At 40.3% G+C, this 23,974-nt stretch overlaps 1 protein-coding gene and 1 long non-coding RNA gene across 3 annotated transcripts in view; one reads left to right on the top strand and one right to left on the bottom strand.

The window, feature by feature from the left end:
* The window catches only part of FBXW4 (F-box and WD repeat domain containing 4), an 81,527-nt gene extending 69,354 nt beyond the window's left edge, over positions 1–12,173 (bottom strand). Inside the window, exon 1 of one of the 2 annotated variants that reach the window (XM_043475656.1) lies at positions 11,300–12,173. In XM_043475656.1, coding sequence (XP_043331591.1) covers positions 11,300–12,102 — 803 coding nt within the window. In that variant the 5' untranslated portion in view covers positions 12,103–12,173. The remainder of the gene's footprint in view (positions 1–11,299) is intronic. The other variant, XM_043475657.1, reaches the window with a different exon arrangement.
* Positions 12,169–16,753, top strand: LOC122446009. Its single transcript, XR_006270754.1, has 3 exons — positions 12,169–13,260; positions 15,546–15,594; positions 15,765–16,753. It is a non-coding gene; the product is annotated as an uncharacterized LOC122446009 (long non-coding RNA).
* The last annotated feature ends 7,221 nt before the right edge of the window (positions 16,754–23,974 follow it).

Raw genomic sequence — 23,974 nt, 5'->3', positions numbered from 1 at the left:
TGGATCATAGCAAGAAGGAAATAAGGGGGAAAGAATCAATATACTTCCTGAATTAGGATAAGGACAATACTTCTCTCATCTCCCTGGTCACTTAAATGCCATTTGGTGACACTTTACTAAAGGTCAAACAAAGCACTGCCCTGAGGGCCTGATCACAGCAGCAAGAAACTTTCAAAGTTGAACTTTAGAAGCTGCTACCAAGCGGCAGGTGCAGGCATCCTCTCCCACAAACAACAACATAATCAAAATACTTGGCTCTGGCCCTTCAAAACAAATTTCAACTCTAAAAAAATGTTCCACTTGGCTTTCACTTGAGAAATAGTGAGAAATAGTGCCACTTTGCTAAAAGCAGCTTAACACAGCTTTTTTTTTTTTAATCCCTTTTGCTTGTTCAATTCTTCCTGATGGTTAATTTCCCTAGTTGGTGGCCAAATCATATGTATATTCTTACTGGCTTTAGCACTTGAAAAATCAGGAGGAATTAAAAAAAAAAGAAAATTTCTCTCTCTGAAAACAGGTAGCCCTCCCTCCCAGTGGGGACCTATCACAGTCTAGTTAAAGGGAGTTGATAGAACAAGGCATCTGAAGTGCCTGAAAAGACAGGAGCAGGTGCCCCTGGGAATTTAGTAGAGACTCTTGCTTCCCATCCCAGAAACGCTCTCCAGTTGGCTGTTCCTTCGACAGTTAGTGGTGTAAAGTGGGGGTGCTCCCCCCAAAATGATTAGTGCCCTGTAAATAAACCTCTGGCGCTGCTGTTAATGCATGGAGAAATCTCTAACCTGGCCCGTGGGCCTGGTGGAACTTCCATTTTCCCAGCCCTCTTTTCTCTTGCCTCAGGCTCATTTTTCCACTTGGCCCCCCTCCCTCTCAGCTTTCCGGCACTTAGTCACCATTATAGTTTGACTGCATTCCTGGGTGCATGACCTATTTTAAACAAAAACAACACAACATGCACCCACAGTAAGCTAGCAGGCCCCTTAGAATCTTGGCAACAGTGAGTCCAAAGGGACAGAAATTAATCTAGGCAGTTATCTAGAGTTCCCTTTCATTTCACCTCTCCTCCTTCACACTCCAAACCAAAAGCAAATAAATAAACCAAATTTGAAGAAAAATGGCTGCGGGATGAAGGGGGGAGGTGTGAGTATACTAGAGAAGTCATATCCACACAGTCTCTGAGATCAGAAACCTCCTGGATCACAAATCAATTTCCCTCTCTGGCTCATCTTGAAGTCTGATTCCCCTTGATACCGCGCATGCTGCCTACCTGCTGACAGACATGATTTCCATAAATATAACATCTTACTGCCTTGGAAATTCAGGAAAGGAAGGTATCTATCCACAAGCACAGAACAAGGCCATCTCAAGGGGCACTGGGCGGGGACAGAACTGCAAAATGATGCCTGGGGCTTAGAGTTTTAATTCAGCATTTTCTCAATTTCTTTGATTTTTTTTTGCTCACTGGTAAGCAGATTTCCCCCATACAGCCTGTGCCTACCAGTTCTGCTACCAAGACTAAGAATTTCACTTTAATGTATATACAAGTATTTAAACAGTCTAAGACAAGAAGCTTCTAACTCTTCATTTATACATATGTTAGACTAAATCCTCCAATGACTTCAGGAGCAGAGGTCTATAATTAAGGTTCAAATTAAATCAACGAAAAACTTCATATTGTGTTAAACTCTTATCCTTCAGGCCAGGAATGGGTAACAGCCTCAACACCCAAGGTGAAGTGAGATTACAGAGAACATGCCCAGTGTGACGACAGGACAGAGAGCACACGGAGAGCATGGAGCAGACCCACACATCCCTTGGAAGGCCTCCAAGCGTCAGCTCCCCAAACGTGTTCAACCTCACCTCCCAGGGCTTCACACTCTGCAACTGAACTCCCACCAAGCCATATCTCTTTTACATTCCTATCCCCATATCTTCTCCTATATTGCCAGACCAGCCTACCTTTGTCGCTTACTTCCCGCTTTGGGACCTAGTCAAATCCATCCATTCTTCAAAATCCAGCTTTAAGCCACTACTTCCCTGACTCCTCCAACATTCTTCTCTCTCTCATGTGAACCCTTAGACTGAACCTACCGTAAACTTTGGCACTGTTAACTTTGCATGGCTGTATGCCTCAGTTGTCCAATACAGTCATAATTTCCACAAAATTGAGTCTTAAAACTCTCAGTACTTCTAAAAGTGGATCTCAACCAGTATGCTTCAGAGCAGTGATATACCAGGAACCTTATATAAGTCTGCTATAAATTTTTAAATAATTTATAGGCCTTATTTTCACTCAACCAAAGATCCACATTTTTATGAAAATATCTGTCAGACAAATTGCTGAGCCACAATACGGCTTATGACACAACTTGCTACAAAAAAAACAAAGATTGCATGTTCAGAGCAACATACATGAACTTAACCTCTAAAGATATAAGAGTACAAGGTCAGGGCAGTAAACAGTTCTACTCAGACATTAACATACCAAAGCAAGTAAATGGACAGGTTTTTCAACTTTCTGAAGCCAGCTTTTTTAAAAGAAGACATTCATCTTTTAATCCTTTAATGTACTATCAAAAGTTCTATCACACAAAAATATGTCTTAGACACAAAAGGTAAGAACCTTGGTCCTAGCATAATAGGTATTTTGGTAGATACTGCCTAGGAACTGCTTAAGCAAGTTCTCAAAAGTACAGTTCTCCCTTTGGCAAGTCACACTTACAACAAGACTTACAGATTTTCAAGAGCCTAGACACACTACCTTCAAGTTCCAAAGGCCTTTCCTAAAAATGTACAAAATACCACAGCTTCAGAAATTCAACCAAGGCCTCCAAATTCTTATGCTAGAGAGGCTCAAGGAAAGGAATCTGAGCAGATGAAGTATCTTAATGTGCCACCCACATGTCAAAGTTGTCCAAAGCAATGGGCATAACCCCGATTCTTTAAGTAGGTTTAGGATTTAAGACCGTGTTCACATTCATTTCCTCCTGCTATTGGTCAAGTTCTAAATTTGCAGGGCATTTGATCAGTGTTTGTATAATGCAAGACATTAGGAGATATTAAGTGGGAGAAAAAAGAATTTGATGTCCAAAACATTTTGAACAATGCTGAAACAAAAGTAAACAGGTCTCTCTTGTACAGGACTTCCTTTAACTTACCAATGGGCATTGTGAGCTCTCAAGAAAGGGGATATGGAGCACAGCATTTCCCATACTCATTTAATCACAGAATCAGTTTAAGAATCCCACAATACAGCTTTCAGAAAGGCTGATCTAGCACTTTCTAACAATAAACAACAGCAAGAAAGATGCCACTATTTTTTGTGATGAGGCCATTTTCTTCTGAGTCATGAATCAGGCACTACCAGACTCAGAAGTGAATTGGGTTCTCATATCTTCACAATGACTTTTCCCTGGGCTCCCCATCTGAAATGTGAGGAATAATTATACTGCTCTGCTTCCCAGGGTTGTTTTTTTATTGTTTTTAATCTTGCAATTGTGTTCCATATTAATCACCAAAACAGGTTCTCAGCCCAAGTGGCCAGGCTTCAAAATCAGTGCTGCCCTTGGAGCCTAGATGAAGAGATGGATAGAACATGAACCAGATGCCACCCAGAAAGTTTTTACATCACCAGTTTCTAGGCCATTAGGATAAAGTCAAATCGCAGCCAAGATAAGGGATGAAGAGAGGCTCTCCTTTAGTAGCTCACTTCTGGAGGGAGGCCCCTTAGTCACACACACCACCTATATCTGAATCTTGACTCACCTTTTCAACATGGACTTTCTAAATGAAATTCAAAGAAACACAGGAGGTCAGGGAAGATTTCCTGGATCTATAGGGAAGAAAGAAAAAGCAGCACCAGCAGAAGACTATTTCCCTTTCTCTACAGAGAAAGAACCCATTACAGAGCTAGTGAGCAGGGGAAATAGCTTTCCTTTCAGTGCAACAGCTTTCCAGGAAAAGTATCTCAATATATTTACTATAAAACAATTTAATTTCCCTGTCCCATCACCTGCCACCCCATCCCCATCCCCGCAAAAAGCCCACAGATTGTGGATTTCCTCTCATTCTTGGCAGAGTTACCAGAAGAAATATAATACCCCCTTCGGACTGCTCCCAACAGCTGCTGGAACAAGAGGGGGAGCTGGGGGTAACCTTCCAAAGCTGCCTCTAAAAATGACCATTCCCCCTGCCAAACCGTGCAGTCAGTGAACACAAGACAGCCCTTTTTCTACTTTCTTAAAGGGGAGATCCCAAAAGCAAGTGTTCCCTGGCCCAAAATAATGGCCTTCAGCCCAACTGTCCTCCTCAACTTGACTCTAAGCTGGCACTTCTAATATCTAATTCTTCCTTAACATGCACTTCTAAATAATTATCTACTTCTTCACTAGCATTTTTGGCTAGTTTAACCTGCCAATATCCAAGTTAGGATTCTTATTAAACTCCCAGAGTAATATATCCTTGTCTCTGTCCACCTTCAAAATACTACATTCCTCAGGTGTGCACATGGCACACACACACACACACACACACACACACACACACACACACATCTCCTTTCAGGTCAAGAACCTTCCTACAAAAAAGTCAAGGAACAAAGTCAGCAATGGTAAAATTGCACTGTACCCCCAGCCCTTTTCCCCTTCCCCAACATCATCAACACTAAATATGCCTCAGTTCTGTCTAGAAAAGCCCCATTGCCAGGCAGCAGAGAAACTTTCAGTTAGCCTTCAGCCTCTCAGCTGAGACCACCAACAAAGAAGTTCATGAATGTCAACTGGGGGCACAGGCAATATCTCTCTTTGCTGAGGAGAAACTGGACAGAGCCTCCAGCATCATTCCCCAAAGGTGACAGCCGGGGTTGAGTGAAGACCGTGAAAACTGTACAAGAGCTGGGGGAGAAAATATAATGCAAGGAATGATTTGAAATCAGGGGCAGGAAAAGGTGGAGGCATGAACTGGCTGACCTCAAATGTCTTTTCCATCTCTAACTCCTATGATTCTTTGACCTCCAATTTTGTGCTGCGAACAAGGAATGGAAAGTCAACAGACGTGGTGATGTTTTGAAAGAGCCTGGCAGTCTGCTCTTGTCATTTAGTGGCCTTTGCATGTATTTTTTAAGGTGTCTCCATGCCCTGTCTTCATTTCACAGTTGTCACCTTTCTCAGCAATTTGAGCTCATGCCAAATACCGAAAAAGAAGGAGAAGAAGAAAGAATGCACTGGCAATTAATTGTGGGCTAAAGAGGGGCAGACACAGGGGCCCATTGGGTGGCCCAGACTTTCAGGGAGGGCAATGTGGACAATTTGGATATAATGAAAAACTGACTTCAAGTTGAGACAAGGGAGTCAAACCTCTAACAAGAGATAAATTCTTCTCCAGACAGTCTCATACTCAGTTTTAGATACAGGTGAAACCTTTACATGATTCAAAATTCATAAACACATTCTTAATTAGAACAAACATCTTGCTTCTACTGATTACACCTTAAATTCTAATACTTGTTCAAATCTGAGCAAGACTGCTAATTAAAAAGGACTTTTCTCAAGAATAAACCAAATCTTTGGATTCTCAACTTCATCTGATGGCTGACACACCTGAGATAAATTCTGGAGTTTATAAAAAATCTGTTTCAGTAGATCAGAGTGTAGAGGCATGTCAATTTTCACTGGAAATTCAAAACTCAACTTTCTCCTTGTTTTTCCAAACAGTCACTCTCATCTTAAATACTGAAAAGTTATTGGAGCCTGGCCTCAAGAAGAGTCTACCTGAAATTCTCCCTGTTCCATGGTTCTCAGTTAGGACCAGAAACTAATTCAATGCCAGGGTTACTCCAGAGTTAAAGTTAAGCTGTCACACAAAGATAATCCTTTTCTATATCAAACACTTAAAAATAATTTTTTTTAATGTGTATGCTTTCAGTAACCTCGCTGCCAGTTTGATTTCAAGCAGCTCAAGCACAATCTTTACCTAAGATGAAGGGGCTAGACATAGAAAACTGAAAGTAAGAAACAGAGTATTGAAATACTTTCAGAGATTTCATTCCAACATGAACTGTTTATCTTGTAGATTATGAAGACTTTGGATTTCTCCATGATTCTGCCTTGAAAGTTAGGGGAGTCATCCCCTACTGTTCGAGTTTTACAAGACTGGAAAGGAGATAAGCAGCTTCCATATTCTCACAGTCTTGAAGGAAAGTCCTCCAGTTTGCATTTGGAGGTACTGACTGCACTAGACCATTTCCTGCTTCCACAGGTGTATTGTTTTATTTATTTCAAATATGTAAACTGAACTCACTTTTATTAACTCACAAAACCACTCAAAACAAGGCCTTTCCAAAAAAGTTGAAAATAAATACATCCATTGAATCCTTTCAATGAACCGGAGAACAAGTAACTGATTGCTTTCTAGGTATCGCAGAAAGGTGAGGGAGAGAGCCGAAGTTACTTTAAGTTGCTAGTTGTTTTCTGAAAATCACTGTTTAGGCCTTAAAAGTAACCAGTGAGCAATGTCTTTTCTGTTCAGAGTTAGGAAACTTTATGCTTTCTGGGTCAAAAAAATGCTCTTAGGTGCAATCATTTTAAAACAAACAAACACACTCTGCTTATCTGTGTCCATCTCACCACTTTGGACGTTAATCATCACTGAAATAGATACCCCAGTCCCTTGGCCTCAAAGAGCTCCAAGCCTACAAGACCCTGGCTAAGGAATGAATGTACATGCCAGGGCAAACACCTCAGAGCCTGACTCCCTAAACACCTATTGTTAATTCTAGGCAAATCTATGACAGGCAAATTCAAGAGAGAACCCAGGTAATGCTCAAAGGATATTTGAAATAAAACTCAAGTTTGAAAACATACAGGACTTACTTTAGAAGGGAGATGATCAAGAGAGGTAAAAGTACTTAATATAAGACTGCAAAAGTATTTTTTAAATAGATTTACATACATGGGTATACTTTTTTCTTTCCATTCCTTGTTTTTGTTAACTTAACAGTGTCAGAATTTACAATTGGCACCTTTGTTCTTCCACCTGTCATATTTTCTAACTTCTTGCATTTAGCCTATATTATAAACTGACAGAGTTAAATTTCATTGTTTTGTTCTTGAAGACTGAACTAGCTTAGTTTTGCCTCTACTCTTTAGGGAAAACTTAAAAGATTGCTATATGAAACATTTCCTTGATTTTTATATTAAAGATATTTCTATTCCCCCAGGATTCATAAAACTTTCAAATTAAACTGATTTTAAACCAGATGACTGACTCAAACTGTCTTTGTGTCCACTTAAAAAAAAAAAGCTCAGGAAACCTACCAGTGTTCACTGTTTGGGCAAGAGGCCTAAAGGGAAGCAAATTATTTGTTTGTGGTTTCAAAGTGGCCAAAATGCCTTCAAGCACAAGTATAAGACCATTAACAAATCACAAGGAACCAAAGCAGTTCATCTTACTCAACAAAGCTATGATCAGTTAGGAAGAGCCAAAGTGAATGGGACTTGCCCTGGGCCGGAAGGTCAGTAAACCTTAGCAGTTTGTGTTTCTGAGAATTCAGGAGGCTCTTTGGCAGGGAGAGCAGACCCTAAAGCCCACAGCTTCTGCTGTCAAGTTTCCAAAAACATTCAGGACAGGTGAGAGAAATTCAGCTGTGTGTGCGTTTTCCCCCACCTTCTGTCTTTAGGCAGCCTCTCTAAGTCAAACCATCTCCACTTTTGCTCTATATAGACTGACTAGAGGAGAAGCCAGAAAACTTGCAAGTTCCATTTTACAACAATTTATTGAGTGCCTACTATGTGCTGAACACTGTGCTATCACTTACACATCACAATGGTTAAGCCTCGTTTTACTGGCTATGTTACTCTCATTCTTTATAGATGATAAAACTCTGGGGCAGTGAAGTTGTGTGGCTCCTGATAAAATGAAGTTTTGTGCTTATAAAAACTTGTCTTATTGTCCAGTGTACAGTTAATTAGCCCAAAATATGAACTACAGCCCTGCCACAATCCAAACAGCCATACTTTCATTTAACTTTGGGCCCAGGCTCCCTAATGCCCTAAGATGACTGGGGTACATGCCATCTCCCTCCAGGGATGATAACCACCCCTCTTGGTGGGTTATCATGTCTCTGCAGCTGTCCAAAAACAGACCACACTGGTAAACATTCTCTCCACCTGCTGTAACATGCATAACTTTCCCCCTCAATTCAGAAAACATGAGCATGACCCTGCTCTTTATCAAGTGTTATGGTAAAACAACTTCCTAGAAGGCTAGCGATACCACATCCTAGGATACAGGCAAGAAATCAAAACATGTGGCTAAAAAATAACAAAGCCAAATCACCTGACAGTTGCAACGCACTTTATACTGTAAACTCATTTTCATTTTGTTATTATCACTTACAGAATGCACACTCATTCACATTATCTCCCAGAGCATTTGAAAAGGAAAGAAAAATAAACATAAATTCTTTCATTTGTTCATTCAGTCTCTATAAGGAGAGCAGTCTATGTCCATACCACCTTGAACATGCCCAATCTCATCTATAAGGAGAGCAAGAAAGCCAAATTTTACTATGGCTAGATTGGGTTTAGGCATTTCAGACAACTGCTCTTCTAGGTCAACCGATATTTTCTCTGAGTTTTTCGTTATAAGAAATGAAGATGGGCTACCCTGGTGGTCCAGTGATAAGAATCCACCTTGCAATGCAAGGGACACTGGTTCAGTCCCTAGTCTGGGAAGATCCCAAACCTGGCAGGGCAATGAGGTCCATGTGCCACAACTACTGAGCCTCTGCTCTGGAGGCCACGTGCAACAATTACAAAAGCCCTCGGCCCTACAGCCTGTGCTCTGCAACAAGAGAAGCCCATGCAGCAACAAAGACCCAGCACATCCAAAAGAAACAAATATATGCATATTTTTAAAAATTCTTTTAACAAAATGAAGGTAACAAGACTTATATGCCCCCCAAATCCCAGAAAATCATTATTATCAACAACAAAATCATACTAGAAATAATAAAAGTTAAAATAATAAGGTTCAAAATTTCCAAAAGATTGTAGCAATCCTGGACATCATTAATAATACCCAGCTGGAAAACATACTGAAAAAGAGATTGCAATCACACCAAAAAAAAGAATAGCATATTTAGGAATAATAACAGATATGTAGTTACTTTACAGTGAAATCCACAGAAACTTTTGAAAAGGCACAGAATTCTTTTTTTGCTAGGGGGCTGAATGAGAATGAAGATGTCACACTCTCCCACACACACAAATCACAAATCCAACAAGGATAATTTAACCCTAACAGATATTACACTCTATCAAAAGGCAACAACACTTAAAATAGAATGGAAATGGAAAAATACATCAGTGGAACAAAATAGAGTTCAAATATAGACCTAATACATATACATACATCTATGTATGTATATGTGACTATATATACACATAGATATATCAAGTTAATATCTGTCGAAGTAAGCTTTCTAAAACAAATTATTTTGTCTTTCTAAAGGGAAAGACATGAATTACTTAACAAAAAGTTCAGTGGTAACTAGGTAACTGTTTAGGAAAAAAGAAGGTTGAATTCAGGGCCTCAGGGCCCTTACACCAAAAGAAAAGTGATATTGATGAAAGTGTTGACAATTTTTAAAAATCAAATTATAAGAAAACCAGCAGAATGTCAAAGAGAAGATTTATTATGTCTGTGGAGGAATCATAAATTTCTCAGTTTTGGAAGGGGAAGGAAAGATTAAAAAATCACACAAAAACTGACATATTCTGATATATTTAAATCTAAAACTTCTATAGGCTAAAAACAGTGAAATAAAAAGAACAAACTGGGGAAAATATTTGCATCAAAGATGACAGATTAGAGCCTAATATCTATGACCCACAAGGATTGGAATCTATTTTAAGAGTAGTGTCAATACCCCAATAATAAATGGGATAAGACTAGGAAAAGACAATTTCATAAGTGAAACAAACACAGGGGAAAATACTTATCCTGATAAAGGAAGGCAAAATAACAAAACTTTGAGATATCATTATATGTCCACTAAAATAGCAAAAATTTTTTAAATTCTTATATGAAATCGCTGCTAGTGCCACTGTAACTTGGTACAATGCCTTTTTACAAACCATAACCTTTGACCCAATAATGCCAATCTTGAGAATTTATCCTAAGGAACCAATTCAAAAAGACATGTATTATACAGTATCTGACATATCTCAATAAAGCTGTTACCAAAAAATGCATTGAATTATTCATTTCCTTGTTATCTATGACAGCAAAAAGCTGGATACAACATGAAAGTCTAATATTAGAGGAAAGTTTTTAATCTCATAGTACAGCCCACAAACATTATGTACCTATTCTGCTAGGATCAGTAGGATAGCAACTAAGCGGGGGAAGATGTGTGCAAATGAAAAGCAATTTTTAAAACTGAACAGCTGCCTAGAGGTGATGATATTATAACTTTTTATGTTTTAAACTAACTTTCCTTAATGTTGCTATATTAAAACTATCTTTTAAAATTTTTTTACTCCAAATTGGATGGAGTTGGGTGCAATCAGAAAGTTTTTACTCCAGTTCCACACATTTTCTCCCCTTCCTATGTAACAGCTTACATGATTAAGTTCTGCATTCACAGACTTCAGATCCTACCAAGAACAGGCCAAATTACAATAGCATGCCTTCGCGTACAGTCTGTATACCTCATCCAACTCCCTGCCATAAGCAGGTACCCTTTTTGTGTGTCATTCTGCCTCCATCAAGTCATAAATTATCGCTGACACTTGGACCAAGGGCGTTTTTTTTGGAGTGTGAGCCCTTTTCTCCATATTTGACTTTATCAGAGCCCAGAAGCCTAACGACCCTTAGAAGAGAGCGAGAGGATGAATGTCCATAAAAACGTCCTGACAGACCACATAAGGGACATGGGTCCTACACCTGGATGGGAGGAGGCCTCTAAAGCCACAGACCAGCCGGGCTCCTGTGGAGCTAAGGAACCCAGGCGGTCAACGTCTGCGAAAAGACACATTTAACAGCTGAAGAGAGTGCTTAAGATGGCTAATTATGAGGAGCTGCCCACAGAGAAGGGTGCTGACTAAGGGAGATGCTCTTGGGAGGTTTCCTCAGATGGAGGCCTCCGAGAGGAACTGCGTGCTCGGGAAGTGGTCGGAGGAGGCCAGGTTTGGACCTCGGAATTCAGGGTACGACACGGCCCCAGGCCGACCAGGCCGCGGCGCCCCGCCCTTTCCCGGGACGCGGGCCGGCCTGGGGCGGGGAGCGGGCGGGCGCTTACAGGTCGGTGCCGAGCCGCGTGAAGCCGGAGTTGAGCGAGGCCCGGGCTATCCGGCGCCAGAGCAGGTCGCAGCTGGTGAAGCGCCGCAGCCAGCGGCACACCTGAGCCAGGCGGCCGAGGGCCTGCATGTCCAGGTAGGAAAAGATGAGCAGCAGCAGCTCCTCCGGCAGGCGCAGGAGTGCGGGCCCCGCGGCTGGGCGGCAGGCTGGCTCCCGGGCCGCCGCCGCCGCCGCCGCCTTCTCCTCAGCCGCTGTCGCCATGGCCGCCCGTGTCCCCGCGAGGCGGCCCCAAGCCTGACCCCCTCGTCCCTGTGCTCTTGCCGGCCTGGCGTCCTCCCGCCTCCCAGTCCTGACCCTCCATTCCTCCTTCTTCCCCTCATCCCTTCCTTTGGCCTCCTTTCGCGCCCCTGCGCTCCCCTCATCTCCTCTGACGAGCCTTCTCGCCCCTTCCTCCACGCTTCCGCCTCTCTCTCCTGCCTTTCCTAGGCCTGCACTCGGTCCCGCCTCGGCCCCCAGTCCCGTTTCCTCCTTCCCCTGTGGCGGCTCCGGCTTTCCTTCCGCCCCGCTTCCTTTTCCGCCTTGCCCTGCTCCCGCTTTCCCCTTCCCCTTCCTCCGCTTTCCTCTCGCGGCTCTCCCTTCCTCCTGCAGTTTCCTCGTCTCCCCACTCTCGCCCTCGCCGGGCCCACCGTTCCCGGGGGGCCCCACGCCGCCCTGGCTACCCATGAGCGGCCGCGGGGCCAGCCCGACGCGGACGCAAGCCCGAGCCGCCGCCACAGCCGCCGCCCCGGGAGGAGGCGACACCATGCCGGACCGGGTCACATGAGGCGGCGCGGGCCGAGGCCTGGGCCCGCCCCTCACACCCGAGGCCGTGGAGCGGCTTCGTAGTGCGGGCGGGGGCCGGACACCGGCCCCCTCCCATGCCTCGGGCCGCCCGGAGCTTGTGCTGGAAACACAGCGTGCGTTCATCTAGCACGTGAGGCCCACCAAGCGCCTGGTTAAGACCACCAGAGAAGCTTCTGCCTTCAAGGAGCAGCTAGTTTGAGGTCCTGCCCTCAAGAAGCACCCACTTGGGTGGCCTTCCCCCTCTCATACCCTTCTTCTACCTCGTCTGATGCCTGCTTTCCACAGGCCATATACCAGGGCCTCACGAACTGCACCCCCAGAAGTTGGCAGGTTCCTTAGGCCGGGATCTCACATGGGGTATATACCGCAGTTCTAGCAATGAGGTGGTATTTTTGACATTTTGGAAGATTGCAGTCCTCTAGATCCTGCATCCACTCCCTGGTCATGGATAAGAAAATGGTAAAGCTATTAGTCGCCACCCAAGTGCAAGTGGATTCTCCAGGGTCATCCAGGAGCCCTTCCCCACACCATTCATTCCATTCACGAGGGTACCATTTTGAAGGGAGAGCTAAGAAAAGTCTACCGAAGCCCCATGCTGTCCCATACTGTCCCCTCGAGTCACACATGGCTTAGGGGCATTGAAAATGTGACTAGTCCAAATTGAGGTGTGCTGTAAGTGTGAAAACCCACCGGATTTTGAAGATTTATGCAAGATAAAGAATGTGAACTATCATATTAATAGTTTTCTATTAAGTACATGTTGAAGTGATAAGATTTTTGATACATTGGCCTAAATATACTTTTGTAACTACTAGAAAGGTTAGAGTTATACATGTGACTTGAATTTGCGGCCCACGTTTTTTCTATTGAACAGCACTGGGGGAGGCAGTAAGATTTGCAGGTGGGGGAGGAAGATACCTATCCCTAAGTATCCTGTGCCCCAAACCCTAATAGTAAACATTTTAGGGGTTTATTTTGTTTTTACATCTTAAGATCCATTTTCAGGAGCAAGAATGAATGAAAAATCAACTCTGGAAATTATTCAACATGTAGCATAAGGAGAGACCTAGGAGAGGAAGGACATTGCATTATGTCACTGCAGAAGCATCATGTAACAAGGTCAGACCGGAATCTGGCTTTGCCCTAGAATTGCTTTTTGATCTTAGCAAAACAACAACAAAAAACCCCACCTATCTTGGCCTTTTAGTGTTCTCAGTCTGTAGTGGAGATAATGCCTCTGCCTTACTTTCGAGGGATAAATGAGATGATCCCTGTAAAATGCTTTGAACTCCTCTAAGAAAATTCTCAATAATAGTTACAGGTCAAATCCTGTTACAAAAAAATACCCTACAAAAGCTGTGTGTTAGGGTGGGGGGAGGTACAACAAAGGCTTTGTGTAGAAAAAAGATTTCCAAACTCCAGCCAGTGGTTTACTTATTAAAAGCAATATTTGACATGACATTTCAGTACAACTAAAGAATTTAGACCATCTCTTAGAAATCATTATAAAGATATTTACTTACTTCATACTGTTAGAAGGCTGTTGAGGTAGGAATGCTGAATATTGAGGTAATATCATCAACTCAACATTTATTGATTTTGCTACAGTTGTATACTGTGAGCCACTCTGGAAGGAAAACAGATGAATATAGCATATGGTTCCTACATTTTATCTTCTGATTTGTGTTAAACATGTTTGTAATTTCTTACTGTTTGACTATTTCTTTTTAACCATTTCTTTACACAGAATAAAACTAAGTAATTCATCCACACTGTACCTAGTTTTCAGTAGAGGACTTGAAGGCACAGAAAATTGTTTAATTAAATCAAGTATGAAAATCCACAGTCACACAAATGCAACTTACTCTTTAACCCATGTTGCCCTCATTGTTGGAGAAATTAAACCATCACTTAAAAATATCAAATCACCTCCTTTTGCACCCAAATTGGAGATCAAGTGAACTGAAATTTATGGTTTACTGATTTCCAAAATAAGCCAAAGTACTCACTATGCAGAAAGGCAAAGCCAAAATGGAAAATTGGCATATATTCTGTTATTTGGTAGTGATTTGGTGTACCCCTAAATTCCTAAGCTATTTAAAAAAAAACCTTCAGAGAAGCACCTAGAATTTTTCATCAACCCTCCCTCCCTCACAAAACAAAGCAAAAAAATCCAATGTGGAATTTAAACCAAACTTGAAAAAAACTACATCATAAAAAGCACTTTTAAAATTCTTTTTGGAGACAGGTTATTTTAAAAAATCAGCTGAATGAGAATTTCCTGGTGGTCCAGTGGTTAGGACTCCATCCTTTCACTGCCCAGGCCCTGGGTTCAATCCGTGGTTGAGGAACTAAGATTCTGCAAACTGCATGGTGCAGCCAAAAAAAAAGATAAAAAATCAGCTGGGGCTGAAAAAAATCATTTGAAACAAAAGTAAATGCATATCTTCATGGAATACTGAATGGTGTTTTATTATCAAAGAAAATAAACACCTTAATAGCTAGAAAAAAAGAAAATAAAAAGAGTACACTGGACTTCAGAACATCTTTAGAAAAGTCTTCAACTCCCTTGAAGTTCAAATCCAGGAAACATAGTGAAATAATATGAGGGGGGTTGAAATTTACCTTGTTTTTATAAGGCATTTTAAATTTAGAATTTGCATAATAAGTAAACTGTAAGCATTGGACTACTTTTAACTTAGAATGCCAAAAACATGAAATTCATAATATTTTAAAACAAGACTCGATATGAATTTCTTTTTTCTATTTTTTAAATAGAAGATAAGTGATTTGCAATATCAGTTCTAGTTGTATAGCACAGAGACTCAATATTTTTGTAGATTATATCCCATTTTAAGTTATTATAGAATATTGTCTATATTTCCTATGCTGTAAAATGTATGAGACTCAATATGAATTTCACTGGGAATTTAGAAATAATAATATTAGTTTACTTTTAGAGAAGATATTTAAGTTCAGATGTAAAGTTCTTTGTGTATGTCCATGTAACTGACTTGCATAGTAGTAATTATTGTTATAGGTATTTTATATGTTTAGGATTGTGAAAAGGCTAGAACTGTGTGTTATGTACATTCTTGTAAACATAGATGACAATCTTAGGCAGGAGACTACTCCCACATCCAATATGCCAGTGCCCGCATGCCTCTTAAGCCCTCAGGGCCCCAGCCTTTAACTTTAAAAGTAAGCAGATTTAGCAGGGGAATTATTCTGAGATGAGTGAGAAAGAATGAGATTATTTTGTGAATGACAATTTATAATAATAATAATAGCATATATTTATTGAGCACTGACTGTGTATCAGGCACTATTATAAGAGCTTTCCATGTATTGTCTCACTCTTATCAATTACCACATAAGATACGACTAACCTATATTTTTTGCAGAAGATGAAACTGAAGCATATGGTCACACCGTTCCTAAATGACAGAACAGGTATCAAATCTAAACATTCTAACCCCGGATTTCCTACTCTGAACTGTGTCTTCACCATGGTGGTGGTTTAGTCACTAAATTGTGTCCGACTCTTGCGACCCCATGGACTGTACCCCACCAGACTCCTCTGTCCATGGGATTTCCCGGTGGATTACCATTTCCTTCTCCAGGGGATCTTCCCAGCCCAGGAATCGAACCCCGATCTCCTGCATTGCAAGCGGAATCTTTACCAACTGAGCTACAAGGGAAGTCCTAAGCCTTCACCATACACAACAGAAAATGGAATAGGAATAAGGCACTGGATTCAGAGTCTTCTAGGATCCCTTTCAATTAATATAGCCACACCTAATAATATAATTTTCCTCTGACCATCAGGCAGGTCTGGTATCTAAATAAAAGCTGCTTCTAAACAATTAAAGTAGATCCTGTCCTTGTCTCAACTATTAATACTTTCTAAGGGTTAACATGTGGAATCTACAGCCTCTTATGCTTTTCATAATCTTTTTGCAAAAGTTTAAAAGGATTTGTAGGAACTACTGTCTTGCAAAAGAACATATAACAAAAGTTTAGTAATTTCATCATTTTACTTCAGCTTCAATTTCTTTTGTTAAATTAAATAACAGTGTATGTGTAGTATGTATTATATGAGCCTTTTTTGTAAATGTGTCCCTATTTATATATATTCAAAAGGAGACTTTGTAGAATAATGCTAATAATGGTTATTTCTAGTAATGGAATTTTGGAATTTTACTTTGTACTTTTCCCTGTTGCTTGATTTTTTTTTTAAAGAAGCATGCATCACCTTTACAAAATCAATAAAGTCTCCCAAAAAGAAAATTACAGTTGTTATGCATCCAAACACACCATGCAACAAGACAGTTGGAGAAGCCTAGATCATTGCCAGAGTTTTAAGACTAGCCACCTAAGTTTCTTCAAATTTTATTTCATTTAAAATGTGTCTCATGTAAGAGTAAAATAAATAACAAATGAGAGTATAAGAAAGAAGAAATGAGGACTAATGATAAATGTATAAACATTTGAGCATCACATGAATAGAAAGATAGAGTCTAAAGTTTTATTTTCAGAAATTATACGTCAGATTCAGTTCAGTTCAGTCAGTCATGTCCGACTCTTTGTGACCCCATGGACTGCAGCATGCCAGGCTTCCCTGTCCATCACCAGCTCCCAGAACCTGCTCAAACTCATGTTCATCGAGTCGGTGATGTCATCCAACCATCTCATCCTCTATTGTCCCCTTCTCCTGCCTTCAGTCTTCCCAGTCAATCAGTTCTTTACATCAGGTGGCCAAAGTTTTGGAGCTTCACTTTCAGAGTCAGTCCCTCCAATGAATATTCAGGACTAATTTCCTTTAGGATTGACTGGCTTGGTCTCCTTGCAGTCCAAGGGGCTCTCAAGAGTCTTCTCTAACACACAGTTCGAAAGCATCAATTCTTCAGCACTAAGCCTTCTTTATGGTCCAACTCTCACATCCATACATGACTATTGGAAAAACCATACCTTTGACTAGACGGACCTTTGTCGGTGAAGTAATGTCTCTGCTTTTTAATATGCTGTTTAGGTTGGTCATAGTTTTTCTTCCAAGGAGCAAGTGTCTTTTAATTTCATGGCTGCAGTCACCATCAGCAGTGATTTTGGAGCCTGAGAAAATAAAGTCTATCACTGCTTCCATTGTTTCCCCATCTATTTGCCATGAAGTGATCGGACCAGATGCCATGATATTAGTTTTTTGAATGTTGAGTTTTAAGCCAGCTTTTTCACTCTCCTCTTTCACTTTCATCAACAGGCTGTTCAGTTCCTCTTTGCTTTCTGCCATAAGGGTGGTATCATCTGCCTATTGAGGTTATTGATATTTCTCCTGGCAATCTTGATTTCAGCTTGTGCTTCATCCAACCCGGCATTTTGCATTTTGCATATAAGTTAAATAAGCAGGGTGACAATATACAGCCTTGATGTACTCCTTTCCCAATTTTGAATCAGTCTGTTGTTCCATGTTCAGTTTTAACTGTTACTTCTTGTTCTGCATTCAGATTTCTCAGGAGGCAGGTAAAGTGGTCTGGTATTCCCATCTCTTGAAGAATTTTCCAGTTTGTTGTGATCCACACAGTCAAAGGCTTTGGCATATTCAATAAAGCAGAGGTGGATGTTTTTCTGGAACTGTCTTGCTTTTTTGATGATCCAACAGATGTTGGCAATTTGATCTCTGGTTCCTCTGCCTTTTCTAAATCCAGCTTGAACATCTGGATGTTCTCGGATCACATATTGTTAAAGCCTCGCTTGAAGAATTTTGAGCATTACTTTGCTAGCATGTAGGATGAGTGCAATTGTGTGGTAGTTTGAACACTCTTTGGCATTGCCTCTCTTTGGGATTGGAATGAAAACTAACCTTTTCCAGTCCTATGGCCACTGCTGAGTTTTCCACATTTGCTGGCATATTGAGTGCAGCACTTTCACAGCAATTCCATCACCTCCACTAGTTTTGTTTGTAGTGATGCTTCCTAAGGCCCACTTGACTTCAGACTCCAGGATGTCTGGTTCTAGGTGAGTGATCACACCATCGTGGTTATCTAGATCATTAAGATCTTTCTGTGTATTCTTGCCACCTCTCCTTAACATCTTCTCCTTGTTAGGTCCATACCATTTCTGTCCTTTATTGTGCCCATCTTTGCATGAAATGTTCCCTTGGTATCTCTTGGTATCTGCTCAAATTTTCTTGAAGAAATCTCTAGTCTTTCCCATTGTATTGTTTTTGTTTATATTGTTTTCCTCTGTCAGGTTGGCAGTTTATATTCTGAAATCCTCTTAGAAACACCAAGATGTGATCTGTTTTTCTGTGAATCCACTGTCTTTGTCATATTCAAAGATAATATATTTTTATTTCATATGAAACAATTTAAAATAGTTTAAAAATAGTTACTTTATGCAGAAAAGACTGGAAGGAAATATGTTCAAATTCTAGAAATGGATGCTGATGAAAGGTGGAATTATGGAAAGTTCTCTCTGCTGCTGCCTTACCCTTTTCTGTATTTTCTAAGTTTTCTGCAGTGAACATATATTACATAAATAATGAATTTTTTTAAAAAGAAAAAAAACCTAAGAGGTGTTTGTACCTGAATGTACAAAACCATTTCATTCAATTTAAGCTAATTAATTTTAATATTTTTAAAATTCCATTTTATAAATCTCCCACACATAATTCCAAACAATTTGTTATACTTCACCTTCGAGGACATGGAGCACAACTACTCTCCCCCACCACAGACACATACTCCCAAAAGGACTGCATGTGGTGACTTCCTTCCAGAGAATATAGTATGTAAAGAAGAGGGGGAGAAAAGAGTAATTTTTTGTGGAGAAGGCTGACAAACACTATTTCAGCCAGGTGATCAACACCTGTTCAATATCATCAGCTGTAAGTCACATAAATAGTGGGTACCCTTGATACACATGATGAAAATGGTACTTTACCTCTGTGACCATGCTCCCCAAAAGCCATAATTCCAGTATAATAATGAGAAAAACATGAGACAAATCCAAACTGAAGGATGGTTTATGAAACTACCTGACCAGTCCTCCTCAAAAATGTCGAGATCATCAAAAACAAGGCAAGTCTGAGAAATTGTCACAGCCAAGAGGAAACAAGAGTCATGACAAATAAATAGAATGTGGTATCCTAGAGCAGAAAAGAGAAAGAATATTAGGTAAAAACCAAGGAAATCTGATTGGTCCATTAATCATTACAAATGCACAATACTAACATAAAATGTTGATAATGGTAGTATGTAAGAACTCTATTCTGGTTTCACAATTTTTCTGTAAATCTAAATCTATTATACAAAAATAAAGGTTTTTTTTCTGTAAATTTATTTTACCCTTTTATGACTTTTTAGAGAAAATCTTGGCAAAACTTGTAATGCACATGAAGGCTATGTTTCCTGAGTTAGAAATTTGTGATATTATGAAACCCTATCTTGTCATCCCAAATGCAAAAGAAAGAAATAAAAATAATGTCCCATAAGTCATCTCCAACAAAATTTAAACTACTACTTAAGACTTTTAATTATCCAAACTTATAGCTATACTAAAAAGATTGATTTTCCAGAGAGTCAGATGTCATTCTAAGATACTGTTCTGCCTTTACAACTGTGAGAAACACACATGGGTTTGTGCATGCTAAGTCACTTCAGTCATATCCGACTCTTTGCAACCCTATGAACTGTGGCCCACCAAGCTCCTCTATCCATGGGGATTCTCCAGGCAAGAATACTGGAGTGGCCTGCCATGCCCTCCGCCAGGGGATCTTCCCGACCCAGGAATTGAACCTGCATCTCTTATGTCTTCTGCACTGGCAGGCAGGTTCTTTACCACTAGCGCCCCCTGGGAAGCCCAAATACATACATAGATACATACATAAAAATAAAGTTACCACTGAGATAGAATATATATAAATAGGAGTTCTTTTTCAAGAAGAAAATGATAAGTTCTAGGGAAAAAATTTCTCTTAAGCATCTTCAGATCTTCTGGAAGAAAGTACAAGGTCAAATATAACCTTCTTGTTTCTGTTTCTATAATTATTACAATTTAAGAATGTGTAACCTTCAGGTAAATTTTTTTCATTTGAGTCATTCATTACAGTGACTAAAACCACAGGATGTAATTTATCTTGTCCTAGGTTTGGGGTCCTGTTAAAAATGTGAAAAACACAAAAGACAACTTTTCTGAAATAGCATTCAGTTACATTATTTTGAACAGATGGTGGATTGTGTTCAGCTTTTAAATACAAAAGTTTGGATATGAATGGAATAAATATTGGTCTTATTTAATTTGGGGGATTTTTACTTTAGTTTTAAAAAATGTGTGTGTGTGTATACACACACACACACACACACAGATATATATACACATACTATGTAAAGAGAATTATGACTTTTAGGCCCATATTTAACTGTTCTCTTTTGAGAACCTATATCACTACTTCTAAAGAATTATATACTCTAAAATTACTTTTCGCCCTTTCTCATGGCAGTGTTTTCCCTTTTCTTATGGCATCTTTCAAATGGAAAGATGAGTGAGAAAAATCCCCTACATTTAAAACCTACCATGGAGAGAAAAGCAGGAAGCAGTCCATAGCCCCTGGGGATCTTCCCAGGTTCAGCAGATTGACCTGAAAAAGGAGTACAACTTGAGTTCCTCCTTTAACAACGCAAGCTCCAGTCAGAGAAGTTTCCAAACACATGGAGCTTAGCAAAACCACCTGCTTCTAACACAAGACAATGGCCACTGGACTACCAACTCTTTTGCCTCAAGCCAACACCAGCTCTCCTTCACAACAGATGATGGGCTTTCTACTAGAAGAGCTTCCCCATTTAAAAAAGGGGGGGGCGGAAAGAGAAATTTAACTTCACATGTGTGCTAGAAGCTCATAAATTAGGAGTGAAATGGACAGATGAAAAACCTGAAATTGAAGTCAGTCTGACAGTAGAACCAAACAATAATTGCACAGATACCAGCCTTGGCAAGATAAAGTGAGGAGTTCAAATCCGAACTTGGCCAGGGCATGGGCCTCCGGGTGCTATAGGAGCCAACAGAAAGTGGAAAGGAAATTTTGCCCAGGTGCTTATGCTTTCCTCAAGCATGACCAATCTCAGCAGATGTGTGGCACAACCCAGGATCCTTCATTTATCATCTCTTAATGCAAATCAAAATTACAATGAGGTACCACCTCACATTGGTCCGAATGGTCATCATTAAACGTTTACAGGGGGCTGTTCTGGTGGTCCAGTGGTTGAGAATCCACTTTGCAGTTCAAGGGACACCAGTTCAATCCCTGGTCCAGAAAGATCCCATATGCTGCAGAGCAACTAAGCCCCTGTGCCACAGCTACTGAGCCCGAGTGCCTACAGCCCATGCTCCCCAACAAGAGAAGCCACCACAATGTGAAGCCTGTGCACCAAAAGGAAGAGTAGCCCCCACTCACCACAACTAGAGAAATCTTCCATGCAACAATGAAGACCCACTACTGCCAAAAGATAAATACATCTTTTTTTTTTTTTTTTTAAGTTTACAGGGACTTCCTTGGTAGTCCAGTGACCAAGAATCCACATTCCTGATGCAGGAGCCCATGTTTGATCCCTGGTTAGGGAACTAGATTTCACGTGCTGAAACTAGGAGTACACCTAAACAGTGCACTTTAGTTGCACAACTAAAGATACCACAACTAAGACCCAGCACAGCCAAATCAATAAAATACTTTTAAAATTTACAAATAGGGAGCTCTCTGGTGGTCCAGTAGTTGGGACTCTGTGCTCTCACTGCCAAGGGCCCAGGTTCAGTCCCTGGTCGGGGAGCTAAGATCCCACAAGCTGCATGGTATGGCCCCACAAAAAAAGTCTATAAATGATAAATCCTGGGGAGGGTGTGGGAAAAAGGGAACCCTCCTACATTGTTGGTGGGAATGTAGATTGGTGCAGCCATTATTAAAAACAGCATGGAGCTTCCTTAAAAAATTAAAAATAAGAGTTGCCGTATGATCCAGCCGTCCCACTCCTGGACATATAGATGGAGAAAGCTCTTACTTTGAAAAGATACATGTACTCTAATGTTCACAGCAGCACTATTTAGACATGGAAGCAACCTAAATGTCCACTGACAGATGAATGGGTAAAGATTCAATATATACATGCAATGGAATACTACTCAGCCATCAAAAAGAATGAAGTCATATCATTTATAGCAATAGGGATGGAACTAGAGATTATCATACTCAGTGAAGTAAAACAGAGAAGACAACATGATATCATTTGTACTGGGCTTCCCTGGTGGCTCTGATGGTAAAGAGCCTGCCTACAATGCAGGAGACCTGGGTTCAATCCCTGGGTTGGGAAGATCCCCTGGAGAAGGAAATGGCATCCCACTCCAGTACACTTACCTAGAGAATCCCATGGACAGAGGAGCCTGGTAGGCTACAGTTTATGCAATTGCAGAGTCAGACACAACTGAGTGACTTAACACACACATCATTTGTACATGGAATCTAAAAAAATGATACGAAAGAACACATTTACAAAACGGAAACAGACTCACATACATAGAAAACAAACTTATGGTTACCAAAGAGGAAAGGGGGAGGGAGGGATAAATCAGGAGTTTGGGATTAGCAAATACAAACTACCATATACAAAAAAGATAAACAACAAGGTTCTACTGTATAGCACAGGGAGCTAAGTTCAATATCCTATAATAAACTATAATGGAAAAGAATATATATATATGGATCACTTTGCTGTATACCAGAAACTAACACAACACTGTAAATCAACTACAATTTTTAAAAATTTGTAATTTCTCAAGATCTCTATCTCTCATACCACTCAACAGAAGGAGAAGAATCACTGTGATCAGACCCACAACTTCTCTAGCTCTCCCAAGAGAAGATCAACTGAATTACAGTTTCCTTGATTTGAGTCCTTAGTCATATGTGAGATAGCCTGTTGAACTGGTATTCAATTAAAGGTATATAAAGCACTATTTAACATTTTGTAGGTTAAGAGAATTAAAATTAATATCAGTTAGTAGAAGGAAATTCTCAATTCAGTATCCTATGTCAACCCACATAGGAAAATCAATGAACAAAGGAATTTTAATTGTTGAAGCAGGTGGGATCCATGATGAGAACGAGAAATAACAAAGTCTTGGTATCACACAACTCCCATAAGTCCAGATTTTTGAAAACTATAAACTCATATTCCTTTAGATAATTTTTTTAGGTTTTAAAGATTTTTGAAAATAAACATTTTTCAAGAGCCTTCCATGATACAGTTAATTAAAATCCATGTTACTTTTTCAGCAGCACCCACAGTAGAGTCACAGAAACAACCTGAGAAGAAACAAGCCATTGACACAGAATAGAAATGTTTAGAACAAATGTATTTCAAACTGTTTAAATACATTATGGAACGTCCATAGAACAGAACAGTAAACAAACAGTTGCGAAAAAGAATGAGGAAGAACAGATGCAATGTTTCAGAAGGGTAGCTAGTAAACATTAAGTGAAAAAGCAAAATGCAGGAGTGTATATAATATGTTGCCTTTGAGAGGTGGGTGGGAAACTACACTGGCCTGCTTTCACTTTTTGGGTGCTAGCTCTCTCTGGACAAGGACACAAAACCTTGTACCAGTGTTTGCTTCCAAGAGGAGAACTGGTTGGATACAGAATAGGGTTTCTTTTCACTATACTCTATTTCATCCCTTTTGAAGTTTTAGACTATTAACTGTGTGGATTGCCTGTTGAATAATAAATATTATCTGTTAAGAAAAGCTAGGGAAGCTGTGGGTCTGATCACAGTGATTCTTCTCCTTCTGT

This window comes from Cervus canadensis, chromosome 8, assembly GCF_019320065.1.
Source record: "Cervus canadensis isolate Bull #8, Minnesota chromosome 8, ASM1932006v1, whole genome shotgun sequence".
NCBI lineage: Eukaryota > Metazoa > Chordata > Mammalia > Artiodactyla > Cervidae > Cervus > Cervus canadensis.
The sequence above is the reverse complement of the archived record's forward strand: the minus strand, read 5'-3'. Positions and strand labels throughout refer to the sequence as shown.